At 40.3% G+C, this 22,692-nt stretch overlaps 4 protein-coding genes across 4 annotated transcripts; all 4 read right to left on the reverse strand.

The window, feature by feature from the left end:
• Positions 1-1,646: 1,646 nt before the first annotated feature.
• LOC135586862 (U-box domain-containing protein 4-like) lies at positions 1,647-3,361 on the reverse strand. Its single transcript, XM_065093225.1, has 2 exons — positions 1,969-3,361; positions 1,647-1,890 (listed from the first exon to the last, which is right to left on the reverse strand). Exons 1-2 carry the CDS (start codon positions 3,223-3,225, stop codon positions 1,837-1,839), a joined length of 1,311 nt encoding a protein of 436 aa, XP_064949297.1. The 5' UTR covers positions 3,226-3,361; the 3' UTR covers positions 1,647-1,836.
• A 568-nt stretch (positions 3,362-3,929) lies between these two features.
• LOC135598840 (cytochrome b561 and DOMON domain-containing protein At2g04850-like) lies at positions 3,930-5,381 on the reverse strand. Its single transcript, XM_065093226.1, has one exon. It carries the CDS (start codon positions 5,363-5,365, stop codon positions 4,064-4,066), a length of 1,302 nt encoding a protein of 433 aa, XP_064949298.1. The 5' UTR covers positions 5,366-5,381; the 3' UTR covers positions 3,930-4,063.
• A 1,310-nt stretch (positions 5,382-6,691) lies between these two features.
• Positions 6,692-14,882, reverse strand: LOC103990343 (putative MO25-like protein At5g47540). Its single transcript, XM_009409449.3, has 11 exons — positions 14,550-14,882; positions 13,143-13,304; positions 12,850-12,968; positions 11,902-11,976; positions 9,667-9,760; positions 8,826-8,885; positions 8,554-8,622; positions 8,245-8,343; positions 7,309-7,353; positions 7,115-7,217; positions 6,692-6,848 (listed from the first exon to the last, which is right to left on the reverse strand). The coding sequence occupies exons 1-11, from the start codon at positions 14,667-14,669 to the stop codon at positions 6,787-6,789; spliced, it is 1,008 nt and encodes a 335-aa protein (XP_009407724.1). The 5' UTR covers positions 14,670-14,882; the 3' UTR covers positions 6,692-6,786.
• A 1,568-nt stretch (positions 14,883-16,450) lies between these two features.
• LOC135598841 (adenylosuccinate synthetase, chloroplastic-like) lies at positions 16,451-22,607 on the reverse strand. The gene is made up of 4 exons (XM_065093227.1): positions 22,161-22,607; positions 17,460-18,152; positions 17,066-17,377; positions 16,451-16,937 (listed from the first exon to the last, which is right to left on the reverse strand). Exons 1-4 carry the CDS (start codon positions 22,485-22,487, stop codon positions 16,767-16,769), a joined length of 1,503 nt encoding a protein of 500 aa, XP_064949299.1. The 5' UTR covers positions 22,488-22,607; the 3' UTR covers positions 16,451-16,766.
• Between the last annotated feature and the right edge of the window lie 85 nt (positions 22,608-22,692).

The raw sequence follows: 22,692 nt of genomic DNA on the forward strand, positions 1-22,692 counted from the left end.
TATGCCTTCAAACAAGTTGGACCTTGAGGTAGTTGGTCATATAGAGAATGTCAAGTTGATGATCCAATGCATAATGTAGCCTAAAGGAAGTGGCAGATATGTCTAGTCCTCAAACCATCAGCCACAAAATAATGACAATACAAAGAATCTTTAGTACCAAATTGACATTTTTATCTTCACCAATGGTTGAAGCAACCCATTGCAACAGCTAATATGAATCAAACAGACAGCCTATCTGCTTTGAGCTTAGCCATGGGCTGCTACCATTTGCAACATCCATGAAAAAAGCTCTGAACATCTGAAGGCTGGGTCAGAACCTGCATGTGGTGCAGTGCAATTACATTACAACAACTCAGTTAATACACCTGTACAAAAAGTTGCAGATGCATGTATCCTGTGAAGAATGTTTTAAGTTGCCTCTCATATAAATGGATGTTAATTCAAGGTCGATAATGAAGACTTACACTGGTCTCATTGAGAAATGAATTTGTACAGTTTGTGCAATCTCCAATATTTACAAAACAAAAGGAAATTGTAGAGAGTGTTGGACAAAGTTTGTTGTTTGTATTAGTCAAGTGTTTGGCTCTTCCTTATCCAACAAAAGAAACAAGAGGACCTTGTCTTCTACTTCATCAATGTCCTCCCAACTCCCATATGGACAGAGGACTGTGTGTGCATGTGGTTGTTTAGATGGGTTTGTCACCTAATCACTGCTGGGTTGCACGAGGGGCTGGCAATGTGTGTTCAGTCATGTTGGGAGGTTGAGATTGTTAGGTTTAAACTATGGACACAGTATCAAATAATGCTTGAAAATGTAGCCTAAGGGAAGAGTAAGAATGCCTACTCCTCAAAGAACATTTAAAATCACAACAATAGTGTGTACCTAATTAATCCATCGCAAAAGAAAATAAAAAAAAAATGGAGTTGGCACTTTAATTTAGATTAAAAAGTTCAAGTTGTTAAACTGTTGATTAGAAGAAAACATGTAAACAGAATAAAGGTGATACTCCCAAAATGAACACCCTTTTTTTTCTCTTGAGCTTTTGTTTAGACATCATTGTTTTATGAGTTAGCATGGGTTGCTCCCATAAGATGCTTTTCTTATGCTTTGAATTTTCTCTTTTTAATCAAAAAGCATAAAAGGACAGCAACAATAATAATATCTATGTTCCTTGTTTGAGCTCTCACTCAGAGGCTAGACCATCTCATAAAACAACAAAAGGGCAATATTAATAACTCAAGTATTGCAAAGTATATTGAGAAATATGCTAACCTAAATATATTTATGGAAGGACTTGAAAAATAGAGCTTAAGCAGACATAAATGCATGTGAAGACGAAGAAGCAGAAGCCATGGAGACATATCAAGATCTGCAGCCAAATTTGCTCATCCAAACAACATGATCAATTGCAGAGTAGAAAGCATAAAATAAGATAGCTAAGAAGACATTGATTTAATGTCAACGCAACATTAGTCAAACTGAGATAAAACAAGCATCATCATTCAACAAAGTCTTACATACCCAACACACAGCAATTTTAAGCAGCAGCAGAATTTGGATGACAAACCCAAACAAAAAAACCAGAGTCTTATAACCCAAATCCTCTCCTTTCCCTTCCTCAAACCCTCACACCAAGATCAGATGACAGAGTATGGTGGCATCACCCACCACAACTCTTTACAGATCTACTGCTATTCCCTACCCAATATAATTAATCATTTCAGAACAGGTCAGTCGACAGTGATTAGTACCAAACAGCGCACACAAAACCAGCCACTTTAAGGTGACAGCATGGCCCATTATTTACGGTTTTACCATTATCAGCAAGCGAGAGATTACCTCGCCATGTCCTGCCGCTGCTCGCGCAAGTAGCCGAGAAGCGTCTCCGCCTGCGCAACATCACAACAGTATGTGTTACTTTGAGAGGAAGAGTCGTGGGGGAGGAGGCGGCGGCGGAAAAGGCGTACCTTGAGCTTGGCGCGGGCGGAGCCGCACTGCGAGAGGGCGACGAGCGGTGGGATGGCGCCCTCGCGGACGAGAAGGCCGCGGTTCCGGGGGCTGTCGGCGCAGAGCAGGAGCAGGGCGTGCACGGCGAACTCCCTCCCCCTCGCCGGGCCGGCCTCGATCGCCTCGACAAGTGTCGGGATGCCGCCGGCCTCCACGATCGCCTCACGGCCCTCCGGGATGGCCGCCAGGCTTCCCAGCACGACCATCGCCTTCTCGGCCGTGCCCCCGCCGGGCTCCCCCACCATGCCCACCAGCGGCACCGCAGCCCCTGCGCTCACCGCTCGCTCCTTGTTCCGCCGCGTGGAGCACAGCTTGTAGAGCGTGGTGAGAGCGTCCTTCTTGCCCCGGCTCGACCCACCCACTAGAAGCGCCACCAGCGGCGGGATCGCCCCGCAGGCCCCGATCGTTGCCCGGTTCTCCTCGATCATCGACAGGCTCAGCAGCGCACACGCCGCGTTCTGCTTCGCGGCCGCCGTCCCAGTCCGCATTGCGTAGACCAGCGGTTTGATCGCGCCTGCCGCCGCGATCCGGCCCTTGTTGACCTCCTCCAGCGAGAGGTTCAGCAGTGCCGTCGCCGCGCTCTCTTGCGCCGCCGGATCCGTGCTACGCAGCAGTGGAACCAGCGCCGGGATCGCCCCCGACGCCCCTATGAGCGCCCGGAAGTCGGACCGGTGCTTCGCCAGGAGCCGGATCTTCGACGCCGCCACGCGCTTCGCCTCCGCCGACGGCGACCCCAGGCCTTCCACGCACGCGCGCACCACCGGCTCCACGCCATCCAGCGACGCGCTCTCCAAGATCTCGGGCGACGAGCCGATTCCTGTTCCCCCCAGCGCCTCGATGCCATCGATCTCCGGCGACGCAGTGCTCCGCGGCGCCTCGGATCTGGGGAGGGAGGCCAACCTCTGGAGCTCGCCGGAGATGTCGGAGCCAAAGCTGGAGCAGTCCGAGAACTCCCGAGAGATCTCGAGAAGCTCCTCGGTGGAGGCGGCAGGCTCAGCGACGGAGGACCCTACCCCGACCGCGAGCTCCCGGAGCTTGAAGTCGACGACGGAGTCGGTCAGGTTCTCAGAGACGGCGGCGGAGGAGGAAGGGGGCAGGGCGGGCGGGGCACCGGTGGAGGGACGGTGGTGGAAGAGGTAGGAGCGCACCGTGCGCATGGATCGGCCATGGTGGTAGCGCGGAGCCCTCCCGCACTGGGAGTCAGCGAGCGAGACCATGGCAAAGGCACAATCTTCAGTATCTTACACCGATCAAGAGAGCGCAAAGCGGAGAGAAAGATTAGAGGGGAATGGGATGGTAACTCGAAGGCGAAGTAGAAGAAGCCATGGGAGAGAGGAGGCCGAAGGAGGTCAGTTTGGTAAGTGGGAGCGTTAAAAGGGGGAAGGTGTGGCCTCGAAAACGGTCGACGACAAGTTCGTACGAGTGCCCAATAGAAGGAAGGGCCCACCGCGCCTTAAACTTCAATACAAAAATGCTTCGTGATTTGAGTCGTATCGAGTTCTCAGCGCGGGCCCCGCACCCCCTCTCGTCGCGGTGAGGCTGGTAGTTTTTCGGGGTGTGGGATCGGGTAACTTTGACCGAGGAACGAGGTTAAGAGGTGTAGCTTTGAGTCGGTGGGACCGTCGGATCTGAATCGATCGTCAGATGTGCGACGCGTGTCGGCGGCAGGAGCATTTATTCGCAATGGTTCCCCTCGCCATTTCCACCCGCAAGTTACAGCTGGAAAGACGACAAGCGGTACAGATGGCACGTGTAGTCTTTTCTTAAAGACAGTTTCCACATAAAATAAACTCCGCAGGCTACTTAAGTATAATAACAACGCCTAATCCGACTTAATCTATCGAGCTCGAATGTATAATTTGAACCCAAAACTATCAATTCGACTTGGTTCTCGAACTGGTTCGATCGAGTCAATTGAGTGATGGCCTGCTCAACAGTTGTTGGATAGAACCAAATCTACACAACACGATCGAAATGTACCGCCGTAACAACTGAAATAAATTTGATATATATATATATATATATATATATTGGAATCCGAATCCTAAAGCACCATCATGCCTTGGCTTTGACGACCTGATGATGGCTTTCAACGCCGCCACCGCCACCTTCCCTCGTCACCGCGGCCTTCTCCTCCTCCACCTTCCTGCAGAACACCACCCACGAGTTCACCTCCAGCGCGACGCAGACGCCGACCAACGTCGACAGCGCCAAGCAGTAAGCCAGCTTCCAGTAGGAGCGACCGAGCCCCATCACCTCCATCCCCTGGAACACGTTCACCACCCCCAGCACCGCGCAGCCGTAGCCCACGAAGTGGTGGTACGACTTCCAGTACTTGCGGTACCTGTTCGTCGTCTTCGGCCGGAACAGCAACGCCGCCGACTGCAGCCCACCCGCCACGAACGCCGCCACCCCCAGCCCCCGGTGCAGCCCGTACTCCACGCCCGGCGACCGGCTCCCCAGGATGATCCCCATCGCGAAGCCTGCAGTTCCCAGCAGGAACCCCACGATCTGGGTCGCCGCGTGCGCGTAGAACCACGACGGCCCAAGCGACGTGCGCTGCCTAAGGTAGCGGGCCACCGCGACGCCCGCCGGGAGGAGGAACCCCCACGACGCGGCGTTCAGCGCGGCGTGGGCCGAAGGGAGCGCGTCCGGGGCCGGCGGGGTCACCTCGCTGGCGGTGGACGCAATGTCGATGGTGGCGCGGGAGGCGAGGTCGGAGGGTGCGGTGGGGTGGATCGTCGGCGAGTACCCCTGCACGTAGAGGCCGCGGTTCCACACGTGGTGGAGGCGGGTGCGGTTGGGGGAGAGCTTGATGATGGCGAAGATCTGGACCTCGGCGCCGGCGCGGGCGGATGGGGCGCCGCGGAGGACGGCGGAGGAGGAGAGGAGGTGGAGGCCGAAGGGGCGGGACAGGAGCGGGGCGCGCTGGAGCTTGACGGAGGGGTCGAGGACGAAGGGGAGGAGGAGGAGGCCGCCAGAGGTGGGGTCGGAGAAGGCGACGAGGGCGTGGGCGCCGGTCATGGCGGGGGAGTCGGGGTTGAGGCCCCACGCGATCCAGCCGGAGGGGGAGATGAAGGAGCCGGAGAAGGCGAGGTCGAGGGTGGCGTTGAGGGGGTGATACGTCCACGCCAAGGAGGCTCCTTGAGTGGGGAGAGTGACGCACTTGTTGTAGCTCTTGGCGAAGGTGGTGATGGTGCAGCGGGCGGTGGCGGACGTCACCCACAAGCCAAGGAAGAGGAGGAGGAGGAGGAGAGAGGGAGACATAGTGGATAGAGAGGAGAGTGTGAGATAGAGGAGCGAGGAAAGGTTGGGGGAGTAAGACAATATGGTGGCGGTGGTGCAATGTTCGCTCATGCAAATGTGGTGCTTTAACTTTGAAGGCAAGGAAGAGAGAGGGAAATGTGGAGATGGGGGAATCAAAGTTTGGTGCGTGCAATTGATTTGGAGGTGCAAAAATGATGGGTTTGAGGATTAATGGTGGAGAGAATGATGGGTGTTTGTATGCTTGCAATTTGGACTTGGCTTTGAAGCGAAGGTGGTGGTGGTGGAGATGGACCCCAAAAATGATCGATTAATATGGAGGACACAACTCGCTCAATAAGGAATATTGATGGACGGACCTATTTAGTGGTCCATATGTATGTATGTTGAAAGAAGAAGAAACAATAGAGGAAGAGGATGGACGACGAACGACAAGCATGAGGGTGACGAGCAGTTGTCGACGACTAACGACCATGTGGTCGCGAAGCTATTATGGTGTTTTGACACATGTCCGTAATCCTTGTACGTGAGATGAAATAATAGTACTATTAGTATTTGATTCTACTATTAGTATTTTCATTTTTGTTTTATTTTGATTCTACTATGCAAGCAAAGTTTGAGAAAAATAATATAAATGACTAGTGGTTCTCTTTGAGGCATGTGAGATGCTGAAGATTCAGGCAAATAGAGAACTGGAACGAAGCAGACATCATATGGTGGGTTGGAAAGCTTCATTACAATTGGCAAAGGGAAAGATCTCAAGAGATCCATACATTATTATATTAATTGTGGGCATGATGATGATCACATCCTCTTCATGTGATCTTAAAGTTTGGCTTGATTTTGTTGAACTATATATGTTTCATAATGATGACTTCATCTTGTAATGCATGCTCATGATCTTGGCTGGATTTCATACTTGCTAATAACTTAATTTTCCATTGTTATTGGCTCATCATTTGCTAGTTGGTCTTTTAATTTATCATAGCTACTAATTATACAAAAATAATATCTTATGAAAATTAAATAGTGATTTTAATATAATATACCTCTAATTTTCAAGTTTATGGCATGCATGCAACATGTAAACTCAAAATACATGCATGCTATTTCCAAGGGGTTGAAAAAGAATACACATGTATATAATATACATAGAACAACCTCAAATGAACATATACTTCAAGTTGGATGGGAAAGATCAATAGTTCTCTTTTAATCTATGAATTATGCTAATGAAAGCAAGTGTAGGTTTGGTAATTTTGTTGTCCAAGAATCAGTATATTTCAGAAATTGATTTCTTTTTTGCTGCACAATAACCAGCATATAGAAATTGATGTTTCTATAGGTTGTCCTTTGAGCATTTTCTTGTTGGTGGATAATTAATATGTACAACAATCTATCATACCATGAAGGCGATCATGAAAGCAATATGGTTCAAACCTGAGTTATTAACATCACAAGTAGAGTTTGAAAGATGACACAGCATGTGAAGAACCCTATCAAAAGGTACTCTCTTAGTTAAGAGCTTCTATCTCCCTGATAACTTGAGCTTTGTCTCCTTCAAATTGCTCATCTTCTGCATAAAATGATGTCCAAGAAAAATGATTCAGGAACTGTACCCCAAAAAGTTGCTCCATGTTGATGCTTAGCACACAAAAAGTGAATAATAAATTGTCTACAAAAAAAAAAAATCTTGGAGATGACTGTCATTTGGATTAAAAGTCTTATTAAGGATAAATACAAAAAGATACAGATATACATTTATATACCATAGATATCGGAAACATACGTCTTGTGATGTAATCAAACCAAAAAACAGAACATGTAAAGCCTCCAGCGTACCTTTGTCCAACTTGATATCTTGGAGTAAGCGAAGAAGCTTCTTTTTGTTTGTTGTCAATATGCTTATTATCTCAGGAGGCTTATTTTGATTAGCAACAAATAACTGGAATTTGTGGAACAATAATCGAACAATTAAGAAGATCTTAGTGAAAAGCAACAGGATGCCCACAAGCAAAGGAAGAAAAAGTTAATACCTTAAATACATGGAATGCTTCTATTTGGATATTCTTACTTGATTCCTGACAAAAGGGAGAATTAAAATTAAAAATTTTCAGAAAATAAGGGCTTCTCAAACTGATCTATCTAAAAGCAAAAGATGATGTATGTAGTCATGCAGTTGCAGGTGTATGGTCCTCAGAAGTTTGGTTTACGATAGATCAAAAATAAAATTTCGGTCATGACTGAAAGTATATCCATAAAATTCAAATAAGAAAATACTACTGGATGGTTCTACCAGCACAGCGACAATTTGAATAGCATACACAAAGTATTTAATTCTCCTCAAACTCAAGTAGCAAGAATAAGACGGAACAAACATCGATTACAAGTTAATCACAAGCTTCATGCATAGTATGTCTTGAGTTTTAAGATGAAAAGCAAAATGCTTCATGAATACCGTCTCTCCTAAGGTTTTCCCGCATAACATCATCTCATCTATTTCTAACTTTTAACAGGATCACGGGGATCAGAAAAAGATCAAAGTTTACATTGAAATTGAAGAGACACTAAAACCAGTTGATAAAGTTAAAGGACTACATTCTAATTCCTTGATGTGATAATGTTTAGACTTTTATTTAGCGATGATATATTTATGTTACTGGTTAGTTGGAGTATTTTTTTTTAAATATCACTTATAGTTCTTTTCTGTTCTTAGACAAGGGTGAACAGCGTAGAACTTATATGACAAGTTTATATCACCGTGAATAATTAACTAGTACCATTCCTAGAGTCTTAGACGCTTCAAATAAATTTTTGCTTACTCTGCCTTTTTCTTCTAACCAGTAATCATATTAAGTATAAGAATTTGTAGAGAGAACATTCTCTGGTTGAGTAAACATGCTCAAAATAATATATAGAGAAATATTAGGAGTTATACCAATTTTGTTCAGAAAGAATCAAAATGGACTTACCCTGAGGAGATTCATCAGAATCATAAGATTGTCCTTTGAGCTAACATAGCGGACCATAACTGCAGAATTTGACCGATCCAGTAACATATCACCCAAAAGCTGAGGAAAGAGGACAACAGCAAGTGCTTCAAATATTAGATTGCTGAAAATGCTTCAAGCAAAACATAACTGAAACTAATCATCACGAGTTGGGGCCTTTTGCAGGCCCTCAGAACATCCAATTGAACAGCCATACAACTGTAAAAATCTCTAATGAGAATAAACTAATGCCATACCAAATGTCAAAATGATCCAAGGTAAAGTACTTACCTTGACAGCTTGCCTTCTTGTAATGTAATTGGGAGATGACAGCAATCTTGAGTTAAATTCTGTGAAAAACTGGAACAACAAGAGATAGTTTCAAGTAAAAAATCGTCATCCAAAATAACAGGATGCCTTGCAAATGGAACCTTAAAGGCAACTTCGGTAGGATAATCTATCTTAAACAATCTCAGGATAAAATTCAGACCTAGGAACTAGTGCTTCCACGAATTATCCACCAGCAAAATGGGGAAAAACCTCCAGAACAAAATTTCACTTACCCATTCATAATTTTTAGAGAGATATTCTGCAACAGTTGATTTGTGCCTTGTCATTAGCTCCTGTATTACAAAAACATCGTTGACCAGTTTACTATAAAACAAACAGCATGACAAAAATTTTCATAAAGGACAAGTTGAAGGTCATCTAACAGCTTATGAATCAAGAGACAAAATGAGACATTTTTATGGGGACATGACTAAGAAAATTGAGATAAAAAATTATTAATTGATTTCTGTAAGCAAACATGTTCTATAATTCTCTGGTCAATCCATGTTAGTCTTAACACTCAACTACTAGTGGGATCACCAATATTTGTTTACTAGTAGAAATAAAAGCATAAAGAATAAGTATAGAGTCAGGAGTTGAAATGAAACATCAAAAACTTAATTTTCACTAATAACAGAAGTACAAGAGACATATTTTATTAATATAAATTCACCTGCTAGTTTTATACAACTTATATCATTATTTTATGTACTGAAATTAGTTTATTACTTTTAAACTTCAGATGGGTTGACCCAGACCCAACCTGAACCAGACGGCTTTAGTGCATGTTTTACTAATCCAATTATTTTTTGTCTGCAAGCATTCTGATCCAAAACTTATTGTACAAGAACCCATTCTGATATGTTTGCTCAAATTTGACACATACTAGTATCATGCAGAAAATGGAGGAAAAAAACTATGTTGCTCATGAGCATTTTTATAAATATAATATTAATGTTAAATGTGCCACAATCAACAAAAGTTAGCTAGGAAGTCAATCAAATGGATATCCTTGAATAGTTAACTACCATTAAGAAACATAAAAAAATTTATAGCTTGTATAAGTAAATTGACCTTAAAAGTTGCATAAGCATCCGATGCTATGTCAAAATTCGGAAGCTGGATAAAATCAAAGAATTTCTTCATGTGATCGGACTCCAAAACATACCTGCAACAATAAAATGAGGGATGAAGAGTTTAACTTGCAAGTTATTTTTTTATTGAAAAATTCAAATTTTGAAAAAGAGATTCTAAATCATGTCATAATGATCAATTAGCTCAACAAGCAGATAATCACATCTGAACTACAACAGAGAATAGCACTTCTAAATGCATTGAATGTAGTTGTAAGCCTCATAATATTAAACTTCATCCAACAATTTGAACTAACAAAAGAACTAAAAGCCAATAAACATGGTTGAAACATGATTTTTTTAAAGAAGAATTGTCAGTAAATTTGCAGAGGTGTGAGAGTGCATATGTAATAGCCATGATTTTAAAAACTTAAATGATCATGAAATAGCTCACTAAATCTAGTTCTCATAAGCAGTCCACAATCTTTTATCATTTAAAGACAATACATATCCAAAGCAAAACTATGTTCACCTTACCTCTCGTAAACTCTCTCTCTGTTGCATTAGATAAAAATTTCACATGGTTATCAATAATTTTTTCAGATTTCTTTCAATCTAAACTTCCTAATGTACTTAATCTAGAATTAGAACTTCCCATTTAATATAAAAATTTTAGGCTTATTACTCCAAGTACTCAAAACTGAATACACAAAAATCTAAAAATCCAGTGTTGCTTAAGATTCTATCAGCCAAAACAAATATAACCTTGCTCGAAACTTGGACCAATAACAGAATAGGAGGAACAAAATTGTTTCACCGTTTGTTGAAATTAAGAAATTTCTAACAGTGAACGGATTGTTCTTTTGGCCAGACATTGTTACATTAAATCACATATTCATTGAAACATACAATTGACTTGCACAACCAAGTATGTCTTACAAATTTCATAATGTTACTCACTTGATGGAGATCATTCAATGAAAGTTATGAGAATGAAGAACTAATAGCAATAGAATTCTAGTTGAATACATGACCAACCATAGGTAAGTTCAAGCCTTCACTTCAATCATTCTTGATAACATTCAAAGAAAAATAACAGTACGTTGAAAGTTCATATGGCTAGCAGTACAAATGAAACTAGGTGTCTAATACACTGGTCCAACTGATACATACCAACCAGTATTTATCAATCCAACTAAGCACAAATCACAGACCATATAGCTAGGAACCTCACAGTATACCACTTGAGTCCTGGTACCCAATTGGTCGGACAGATTGTCAAAACCTGTATTGAATTGGTATTGAAGACATAGTATAATACAATCTGTGTGACTTTAAAATGACCAAATCACCTTCTAGTATCAAAAAAACTTGACACTTGGCTCCTTGCTATAACATCCTAGGTGGTGTCGGTTTGAAAAGGTCAAGGACAGAAGGCAAACAGCTAAGAGGAATCTGCTTAAGATTAAAGCTTTATTCTTAAAACTTAGTTCCACAAAACGACATGTCATCCTAGGTATGAAATGGCAAGACACACATATTCAAGAACCTGAGGATAACCAGGTGGCTATTAAAGTCCTTAAATTCATTATTCATGTTTCTTCAACGTTGTAAACAAGATAAATTCAAGTCTTCAACTACAAGCACAAGAAAATGGTTATAAATTAGAAAAAAAAATAATTCAAGTGACAGGAATTTGTAAATATCCAACTCAAGCAAAAGTTCCTGTGAAATGAAGGAAAACTGTCTAAACTTTCTTAAAGTAGATTCCATTTTGTACTTAGAAATGCAACACCTATATGTATGGCTTTACACAGAGCACAACTACTCTATCAGATAAAAAAATTACATTGTTTGATGCAAGGTTCGCTGTACCGTACCGTACCAGTGTTTCGACCCGGGCTCGGTACGGTATGATACCGGTGTATCGGGCGGTACATCAAGGCGTACCGAGCAGTACGCCCTGGTGTACCGAATAATTTTTATTTTTTCATATTGTAGCAGTGCTACAGTATAGTACTGTAGTACTGTAGTGGTACCAGGCGATCCGCATACTGGTAACCTGTCGGACAGGTATGTACCGCCTGGTACGGGCGGTGTGCTTCGGTACGGCAAACCTTGGTTTGATGTGCATAAAGAGTGATACCTGCAACCATCACCTTGAGGTGCAACAATTCAAATGGAATCTTTTGCATGACAAATGAAACATAGAAGTCAAAGCATTCAGGGCATGTACCTTGCTATACTTTGATGCCGAATGCATTCTCTGAGCATGGCTCCATAATGTAAAGCGATGTCCATGTCTTCATACCTGCATAAGTAACATGTTGATGTCTAAGATCATGAAGAAAGCCACAGGAAGAAAACAAAGCCAAAATCCAAAGTTGCCAGAAACTACATAATACTTCATAACAATACGGAAACAAGATTGCTGAACCAAGAATAAATCTGAAGCAAATTTCTAAATTCAACTTATACTACCATAAAAAAATGATACACATAATTCTTGTTTCCTTTGTTGTCATCAAGTTATCTGCCCCATCTCTTGACTGACTTTTGCTACCAAATCATATAAATTTAGAATAAACAAATCTTACAAATTATTATCTAATTAACTTGCCAGTTCAGAGTACTAGCAATAATATATATGTATTGTAAATCAAGAACATAGAGTACAATTTTTTAAATTAGGACAAGATCATTATTACTCATGACCAAGTTCAGGAAAACTTTCTTTCTCTTCACACAAATTTAAATTTTCAAGTTCAAATTAGATATGTAAACATCTTCCGTTTGTTACCATTGTTCAGTCAAACATAAAACTTCATAAAAGAATTTAACTGGAATGCTTGGATTCCTTGCAAGGTTTTTATACATTGCTACCGCTTACACTGTGGCACTGAGAGAAGATAACAGGTACTGAGAAAAGATAAAGTTCATCTGCATATACCTAAATTATCAACATTTGAAATCCAGAGATTTTTCAAAGATATGGATAGGTAAACATATTAATGTATCTAATCAATAACATTATCCACAAACATAGAAACAAGAGAACTCCAACAGAAATAAAGCATAATAAAGCACATAATTGTACGAACAAAATAACAGCAAGTTCCAGTAGGTTAAGGATGTTAAATGATAGGGAAAAGCAATGTTATGTTATATATAACTTTAAATTTACCCAGAAATCAAAAGATCTAAGAGATCTTTGTTAGCTTCCAAATACTCAGATGCAATCAATCGTGAATGGACCTGTTGCCTTTGCAAATTTGCCACAACTTGAGTAGCATCTTTACGACCCTGCAAAATCTCATCAGAAACCAGAATTCAACAGCCAAATTACAATCTTATGAGTATGTTCAAAATGTGTCATTCAACAGACATTAGAAGAAGAAAAAACAGAGAAAAGCTTAACAAGGATAACCCTGGCATCTGTGAAGATTAATAATCAAAGTCGATTTGTGACTGACATACTTCTAAATTGAACTTTGGGAGACAAATTATTAGTAGACGTAGGGTGTTCTCTCTAAAGAACTCCTGAGTTAATTGCGCACAAGCTTCGGCAATTGGCTCCGATTCGCTGTTGCCATAAAGAATAAACTTCAGCTCCCGTAAATTTTTACATAATTCTGCCATCTGCTTAAAAAGAGTTGAATATAAGATCAATATTATATGCCTAAAGATTCAGCAAATAGTAAATGATGATAAGAGTCATTTAAGATGGACAAATACAAATTTTTAAACAAAAAAATATACAATCATTAAAAAGATGGAACTTTATGCAGAAAAAAAAGATACATTCCTTATGAAAAAGGATGTATTTCTATAGAAACTTAACTAATTGTTGTTGGTGAAACTACATTCCTAAAAATGGGATGCGAAGGTAAGTGCTCCAAGCTCATTACTGAAAAGACATTAGAATTCTTTTTCGGTTCATTTCCTCAGTAAAGTCAAAGAGACACCTAAAGCATAAAAGACTTGCTATCTCACTATGTAACTAGGCCGAGATTCCATAAGGCAGTAAAGGTATTTCTTGGCAACTACACTATTTTTGCTGCAAGTATTATCCAACCACTTGGTAAAGAGATCAATTATAGGAGTCCATATTTTTCATACAACTGTTGTACTGTGACATTCCAAGTTTCCTTATCATACACCAAGAGTACATCTTTCTATATTTTTAAATAAAAGGAAAGAAAAAAATATGATCATAAATTAAATAAATTTTAGTGAGAATCAATCATTCCAAACAGAAAGATGCTTCGTTTTGGTTTTGTTTGCAATCCAACTAAGCCATAGTCGCAACGCAAAGGCTGTCTGATTGAGCACATATGTGTGGGTAGGTACGAACAGCACATACTATTCCAGCCAACGAGCCAATGCCTCCACAGGTAAAACCGTAAAATAAATTTCATGTCTATACAAAAGAGGTTTTAGTCCTCTACATCGACAATTGCAAAAAGGCATATAAGTCATATTCTGCTTCTCCATTTGGATAACAGAGATCAGATTGCTCCAGGCATTCCCTTTATACTAATAAGAAATCATCCACATAAAAAGGAAGGGAAAACAGAACAACAAGGCTCAACAGAAACAGTCATAAGTGTTACTTCGGCTTTCTTTCAGCACATCACACGACAAACAACTTACTTTAAATCAAATCACATTCCCCAGTGCCAAAAGTATTCTTGCATTTACCAAAGGATATTCATTTACAACTAAAAAGTCCAAGTTTATAATCACAAGTGGGCCAATGGAAGTCAAATTCCCCACAGAGAGGAAAAAAAGTTTCAAACTTCATCCGAAATCCATCGAATAATCAACAAAACCAATCCGGATCCAAACCATCCAAAAAAAAGCAGAAAGGTTTCGACTCATCACCTTCTCCTGCCGCTTGGCGTCCTGGGAGTTCCAGTTGAGGTCAACGTACACGAGGAGGTCTCGCGCCTGCCGCACGACGTCGGCGGGGGTCCGCGGCTTCGACTTGAAGAGGCCCTTCATGGTTCTCGCGGGAGGCAACGGCGGCCTCCGGAGGAGGCGCGGCCACAAGATTGCGAGGCACCCCCGCTTGAGGGTGCCGCCGCAAGGGCTAGGGTTAGGGATCGTGGGGGTACGCCGGGGGATTCGGGAAGGGGGGCTTCGATCGCACGATGGTTCGGCGGGGGTTTCTCTTCGCTGGCGAACAGTACCAACGGGCAATGACGTCCATCCAAAACCGCAACAAACCCAACAAAATTAAATAACATTAATCTAAATTACACGTACGTCTGTCTTCTCGACGGTTCCTCCGAACTAATTATTATTATTATTATTATTATTATTATTATTATTATTATTATTATTATTATTATTATTATTATTATTATTATTATTATTATTCTTTGATAAATAAATAAGTAAATAATAGGAAAAAAAATGAGAAATACGAAAGCGGCGGAGATTTTAAGAGGATAGCAAGACGGCAACTATTTATTCTGCATATTTTACCACCCATGTTATTGGCAACTACATGGGCTCCACAGTGAACAGTCTCCAGACATGAAACAAGTCACGTGGGTATGGAATGATGGAGGTGCGGGAAGACTTTCCCTTGATGGCCGTTATCGGTCACGTGACGGCGAGGAGATACGCCCGACCTATCGCACCCGCCTCATACCTCTGTTTATACTTAAAAAAAATTAATTTTTTTATAATTATAAAAATAAAATAATTATATTCATTTATTCTGATATCATCGATCTTATTGATAAAAATATAAAAATAATAAATAAAAAATAACCGGGGCTTGAATATCAAATCCATTTCGTCAATACAACAGGGGCAATAATAATTAGAAACTTAGATAATTGTGTCGATATGAATTATTCCAGTTTCACTCGCTAACGTGAGTTCGGCATGGTTTCATAGCATATTTCAAAGACGCTTAAAGGAGTATATTAAACCAAGTCGAGACAAGTGCTTACGGATAAATGAAACACGTGATAATGGCTCAATATTTCAACAAGTGATGACAAACGGTGATACTACTTGGGACTATAAATGGCTGTTATGAATGAGAAGAATAATGATAAGAGATAAGAGTTGATGCAGAGCAAATATAAAACGACTCTCATCTTTCACCATCACTCTCATCCTTAATGCCATCATCGTCTATTATCATTAATTAAAATATTAAAAGTATATTTTTGATCGTTATTTTTTATTTTATTGATAAAATCGATATTGTTAAAATAAATAAATATAGATATATCACTTTTATAATTGTAGAAATTTCAATATAAATTTTTAAAATCTAAAGACTAAAATGAGAAGTCTAACTACGTAAAAATAATTTATAATTAGCCTTGGATTTAACATAAAAATAATCTATAATTGGCCTTGAACTTAACACTAAATTTGTTATAGAAGGAGATATGGATTTAACCATATCTCCTCCAAATTTGTGTGATTCGTGACGAAGAACTAATAACATCAAACATGAACCTAACCAAACACTAAAAAATCCTACAATAAGTGATTTGGTGAAGGAGCCAAACAATGACCAAACCATCATGCCAAGAACAAGCACAATATTGTTTGATTACAGCATGTCTCATCTGAATTTTGGCTAAATTTCATCACACAAATAACCTTAAACCTGTCCTACATAAATGATTTAGCATTTAAAATGTGAATCCACCAATTTGCAAGGACAACCAGCTTTAGTGGCTGACATGCATCAGTAAGCATCTGAACAACAAAATCTAACACTTGAGAGTATACAAAGTGGAAGAAGCAGAAACTCGGTGGAAGGATTTTGGACCATCCTGCTACATTATTAGGTTCTCATCAGCATCTTATAAGATGAGATTTACAATAACTAGCATATTATACATGCCCAAATTTGTAGCAGATAGAATCACACAGACAAAATGCCCATCACACCTATTGATGGATCAAATTACCCGTTTTGTTTCAGAACTTGAATTTCAATTGATTGATATCTTCAGCATGCTCATGAAAATAACAGGTTGATCAATGGACATCCTAAAGCATGATTTGTTGTGCTTTAGAAGCACGTAAAATTGCCTCCAAAGATGAAAGTACAGAGAATGAAAATTATTTGAAAATAATGGCATCACGTCCTGGTCCGACACCAATGTAGTGAATGGGGACACCAACAAGCTCTTCTATCCTCTCAACATACCGCTGAGCAGTTTTGGGAAGGTCATTGTAGTTCCGAATGGATGAAATATCACTTTGCCACCCAGGTAACACTTCATATTCAACCTACATCACCCAATAAAAACAAGCAAGAATGGCAGTTATTGCAATGCTCAGCACCTATTTATTAAATTGAGTACGGTCGATACTTCAAAATGACCTAAATAGAAGACAAAAGTAAATTCAAAACTTGCCTGTATTTGCTCCAGAAGGCGAAGATCTGCAGGGAATGAGGAGACCTTTTCACCACCATTTTGCATATAGGAAACACCAAGCTTGATTTCTGAAAGCTCAGATAGCACATCAAGCTTGGTGAGATTAAGAGACGAAAAACCATTTAGCTGGCAGCAATACTTTAGTGCAACTATATCAAGCCAGCCACAGCGGCGAGGGCGACCAGTAGTTGTTCCAAACTCCATCCCAGTGACCCTAAGAAGGTCACCATCTTTACCTAAAATTTCAGTTGGAAAAGGACCAGAACCAACTCTGGTCGTGTAAGCTTTCACCTGCACAATCATTAAAATATGAAGGATAAAGCAGAAAAGGGAAAACCAATTGGCAAAGGTGAATATATATAATTCTACTTACAACACCAATTATGTCATCCAGGCATCTCGGAGCTATTCCAAGTCCTGTGCATATTCCACCAGCTGAGGGATTTGAGGACGTCACAAATGGGTAAGTCCCAAAATCAATATCCAACATAGTTGCTTGACCACCTTCAACTAATATTTTCTTCTTTTGCAAGATAGACTCATTCAGGACATGTACGGTATCAGCAATAAATGGTTCCAATCTCTCCGCAAATCTCTTGTACCTCTCAACTTCCTCGTTAAACATGTCAACACTGTACTTAAATCCTTCAAACCGAGAAGCAGCATCCCTCAATAAAGTATCAAGCTTCTGAGCAAAAGTATCCATATGTTTGAGGTCACAAACTCTTACTCCATTTCGGATAACCTTGCTTGAATAGCAAGGACCAATTCCTCGCTTTGTTGTTCCAATAAACGAATTAGCAAGCTCTGCTTCTCTAAGTCCATCTACAACTTGATGAAAATCAAACAACAAATGGGCACGATCTGACACCAATATTCTTCCCTTGCAAGAGATTCCATTAGATTCCAAACCATCAATTTCTTGAAATAGCCCAGGAAGATGCACTACCACCCCATTACCAATTACACATAGAGTTTCCTCATTAAGGATTCCTGAAGGAACAAGATGAAGTGCAAATTTTTTGCCCTCAGCATTGTAAATGGTATGTCCAGCATTTGCACCACCCTGATGCCAAAAAAAAAAGGCCATAAGATAATTGCTGAAACAATGAGCAAGCAATTACCATTTGTTGGCTTCAAGGGTTCACTCAATTGATCATGGATAATAAAAAAACTGGATTTAAATTATCTAAAAGTTCAGAAACATGGAACACTTCAGGAGCATATGAAAAAAAAAAGATTAGATTAAACAATTTCTGTATATTACCTAGCCAACTAGATATAATAACTTATTTTCATTTTTGGCTAATCATGATATCCAATTAACATGAAGTTGGATACATGGTCATGCCACGCTTATTAGCACATAATCTAAGCATGAAACCATAAATATGATCCTTAATTAAACTTAGAACATAACATCTTTTAACACCACACAATTAATAGAGTAAAAGGGCTTGAAAAAAAAAATCAGACTGAATCATGTATATCTAAAACCTGACAGCCAAGACATACTGGAAGTATAAAGAACAAAAGTCAGAACTAACAAGGAACAAAGGAAATTGCCAGTTTCTGTTCAGATGATGGCAAAATCGGTATAAAATGAGAATGCCCTGAGTGATCAGTATACGACTGGCTGTTATACGACAATCAACTTAATCTGTTCTCCTTTTTTCCTGGTCATCTTTAAGTCTATTCACCTAACAGTGCTGCTCCTACAGATCTTTAGTCTATTCACCTAACAGCGCTGCTCGTAATTATCTCTGTATATCTCTCTTTATCAATCAACTATACCAATTAATTGGCCCACAAGTAGAACCCATTGCTACATGGAGTATATGACACAGTAAACCTAAAAGCAGGGACATACAAAAAAGAAGCGAGCCTGGATGTTTACCATATTTGATTGTGCACAAAAAATAATTAAATTCTTCACTTAAGACATATGTATCTACTACATTCTAATTATTGAGATATAGGTATATTTAGTTTCCAAGAAATTCCTTCGTATCAGGGGCATCATTGAAAATATTTTCATATGTTAATTGAATGGAGAAAACAAACTGATGTTACCAGTACTGAGAGAGAAAGAAAGAGATACAAAACCAAGTTATATACCAGACTTTTGATGCAGAACCAGTTATACATTATCTAAATGAATTCCAGAATTAATCAACCAACTGTAATGCTAAAAATCTTTAAAGATAGACAAATGTTACACTAAATCAAATTGCATGTCATTTTCTTCAGTTCTCTTGGAAAAACAGCAAGGAAAAAACATATGACAAACAAAAGATAAGAGTACATGGATCAGTTTGAGCAGAGAGAGAAAAGATTCCTTGTGCATGTTATACATACGCACCATTCCACCACTCCATTAATCCCACCTACCAATATGCACTTACTGCCCCATAATGTTAACAAATCAATGAATATCAACAATATTCCTTGATCAAGAAAAGTACTACAAGAAATAACCTAACTTCTTATCATGATGCTATTAGTTTCTATCAGACCCTTATACAATGGGACATTTGCCCCCATTCGATTCACCGGATGGAACAGCTATTCCTCACATCATCCCTCTCTTATCCTCCCCTGCATAATAAATTTACTCCTGCCCCTTGCTTTCTTCATCTTTTCTCTTTCCTTTTCCCTCCCAACTAACAGCATGTTGCAAGCAACCAGGTCAACAGTTCTTAAAAATGATTCTTTAATATTTCATAGTCTATACTTGTTAAGTTATTGATTATATTATTTCCACAGGGCCTAATTTACTGCCAGACTATAATAAAATAATTCTTTAATATCTAGCTTGTATGCTGTGCTGAAAAAGTTATCAGTCATTCTACTTCTATAGGGTCACACAATAATGAGAAAACATATTGGGTTAGATGATTAAGCAGTGTCCAGCTGTTTTGGATCATCTATTTGTTTCTTCCATCCTACTCTCTGCTAGTGTCAGCACCATACTTATTAGACTTATCTATTTGACATGACAAGCAGAATAGAAAAATATCCATGTGAGAACCATCTCTCTCTCTCTCTCTCTCTCTCCCCCTCAAACACACACACACTTTCTTCATACTACTTGTTTATGTAGCTAGAAGATAGATCTCTTGATAATTAATTCAACTCCAACTAAAACCTCCAGACTGAATGATAAAGTTGATCTGGTATCTGATTTGAAGCACGGTTATACAGTGAAAGATGCTCTCTTACCTTTCACCCTGGGTCACTTTTTAGATTCCAATATGGCTGGATGACCAGCATAATTCAGCTGGACACAGTCAACTATCTGAAAGCATGGCCAACCTCGGCTCTTGGCTGACAATGAGTTCAGCTGCCAGTGCAAGGTCAGCAAATGCTCACCAGGTCTCCCACAGTGGCTGCCTCATGTGACATGAACAGAGCACACGCCTGAATTATCTAATGTATCTTATGTCAAGAACAGGTCTGAGTAGGGCTTCTAGGTCAAACAAGCTAAGGCACTCGACCACTAGACAGAAGTATGGATTGAGTGGTAGCAGCCTCAACTAATGCTAATGCAATAGGCTAGGTGCAGAATAAAAGTACCATTCAGGTCAATGACAGTTTAGCAGTATTACACTTCATGGTATTTGACTCAATTGGCATAAAATTTTCTGCGCTCTTTTTCCCTGGATATACCTCAATATACATTACCAATTCCCCACAAAACACCATCTGGCAGTACTTTATGCCATGGCATAATTAAGCCAAGTGTCAGAAACACATTGGAACCTTCAAGAGGCTAGAGATCATAATGATATCCAGATCAACTGTATCTAATGTTTTCGACCAAAAGCTATTATAGACTTGACAAGTTTCATTGTTGTCTTGTAAGTGCAAAGAATCGTCATGAGTCTGTATCAAAAATGCCTTGAGAGATGGATACTGAAGCATTTAGGTACCCTATCACAGATTAGGACCAGGAAATAGCATTTATCAAAAGCACTATTCAAACATTCAGCTACAATAAAAAGTATGAAAAAGGGTCTTTATTGACCAATTGTTTGAGGCATTAATATTGGTTTGAATTAAATTATGGACTACTAATGGAAGGTACAACAGAATAATCCAACTCCACAACCAATAGACCAATGACAAGCCACATATAAATAACACAGAGTGAGCAAGTCAAAGGACCTCATATTTATTTAACATTAACAAGTTAAAATTGGTGCACATGGCATGCAAAAAAAAAGCAACAACAATAAGAATTGCTAGGCATATCATGGCTGCAATCCAACATTAGAAGGATAATGAATCAAATAAACAACCTCGAATTACTAAGGATAATGGCTGCAAGTGCATAGTTTATTCATGATGATTAAAACAATCCCTTTACCATTCTCTGGTCTTCACTAATATATGTTCACCAGGTTTATACCTTTTTTTGATGGGTCTAATTGTGCAAGCGGATCTGTGTCCTTTCTATCTGATTTCAGCAATCTTGTTTCTGCCGTATTAACCAACAAAACATTCATTTGATGATGAAAATACACAAAAGGAAAATGGGGACACCATGAGAGAAATATGGGAAGAAAAATGAACAGGCTTGGGAGATTACTTGGCACGAATGACTGCATTAGTTAAAGAAAAACTTAGTGACATCATTTTCTTGATAGACTCTCGGTGTTAGTTAGTCCAAATCAAATATTAATTTCTGCATGCCTTGTAATCAGAATGAAAAAGGCGAGTAATGATAAAACCCAACAAGACATTTGGCCTAGCCATAATATTTACACCTCAAACAGCGTAGCAATTTCTTTAGCTTGCAATATGCTTGTCTTAGATTCCTGAAACTCACTTGTGATGCATTAATATTTACGCATCAGGACATCTGGAAAATATCCACGAAACTAAACACAAGCAAATCTAAGTACTATAAGACACAAGCAAAAAATAAAGTTCCAACTCTTGCAATAACAGTGCTGCACTGACAAGAACAAAAACGAAAGAAAAACAAGTAAACAATTCAAGCATTTAAGTACATAGATGGAGAAAAAAGACGATTGTTTTCTCTCTTAAAGTGAAAGAGAGCAAAAATTGCCTGACATCGAGCGACGACATCGAAGTTCTTAGCAAGAACATCGACGAGCTTCCCCTTGCCCTCGTCGCCCCACTGCGTGCCGAGCACAGAGGCGACCTGGCTCAGAGACGCGATCCTGTCGACCTGGTCCATCTCCTCCACGGCCGAGAGGGAGGCGGCCGGCGCCACGACCCTGGCGGCGGCCCTCCGGGGCCACTCCAGACCACGCGAAATGCAAAAAGAGGAAGCACCGAGGGGCCTCCAGTTCCGTCCGCCGCCGCTGCAAGGTGGGCAGCGCCGGCCAAGGGCCGGGCTCGCGGGACCGAAGGCGACGGAAGAGATGGTCATGCGAGCTGTGGGCGGGAGACAATGGGTACAAGAACGGATGCCGCCAGGGTTGGGAAAGTTGGGCTCTCTTATTGATACTCGTAGGGCAAAGATATGGTGAAAGCGGAATGGATTCGGCGGACAGCGAGCGGAGATCTCCGTAGTCCGGTACAAGTACGTCTGTATTCAAAATTTAGGTCTTCGTGTGTCGGGAATGAAGGCCCAA

This window comes from Musa acuminata, chromosome BXJ2-1, assembly GCF_036884655.1.
Source record: "Musa acuminata AAA Group cultivar baxijiao chromosome BXJ2-1, Cavendish_Baxijiao_AAA, whole genome shotgun sequence".
NCBI lineage: Eukaryota > Viridiplantae > Streptophyta > Magnoliopsida > Zingiberales > Musaceae > Musa > Musa acuminata.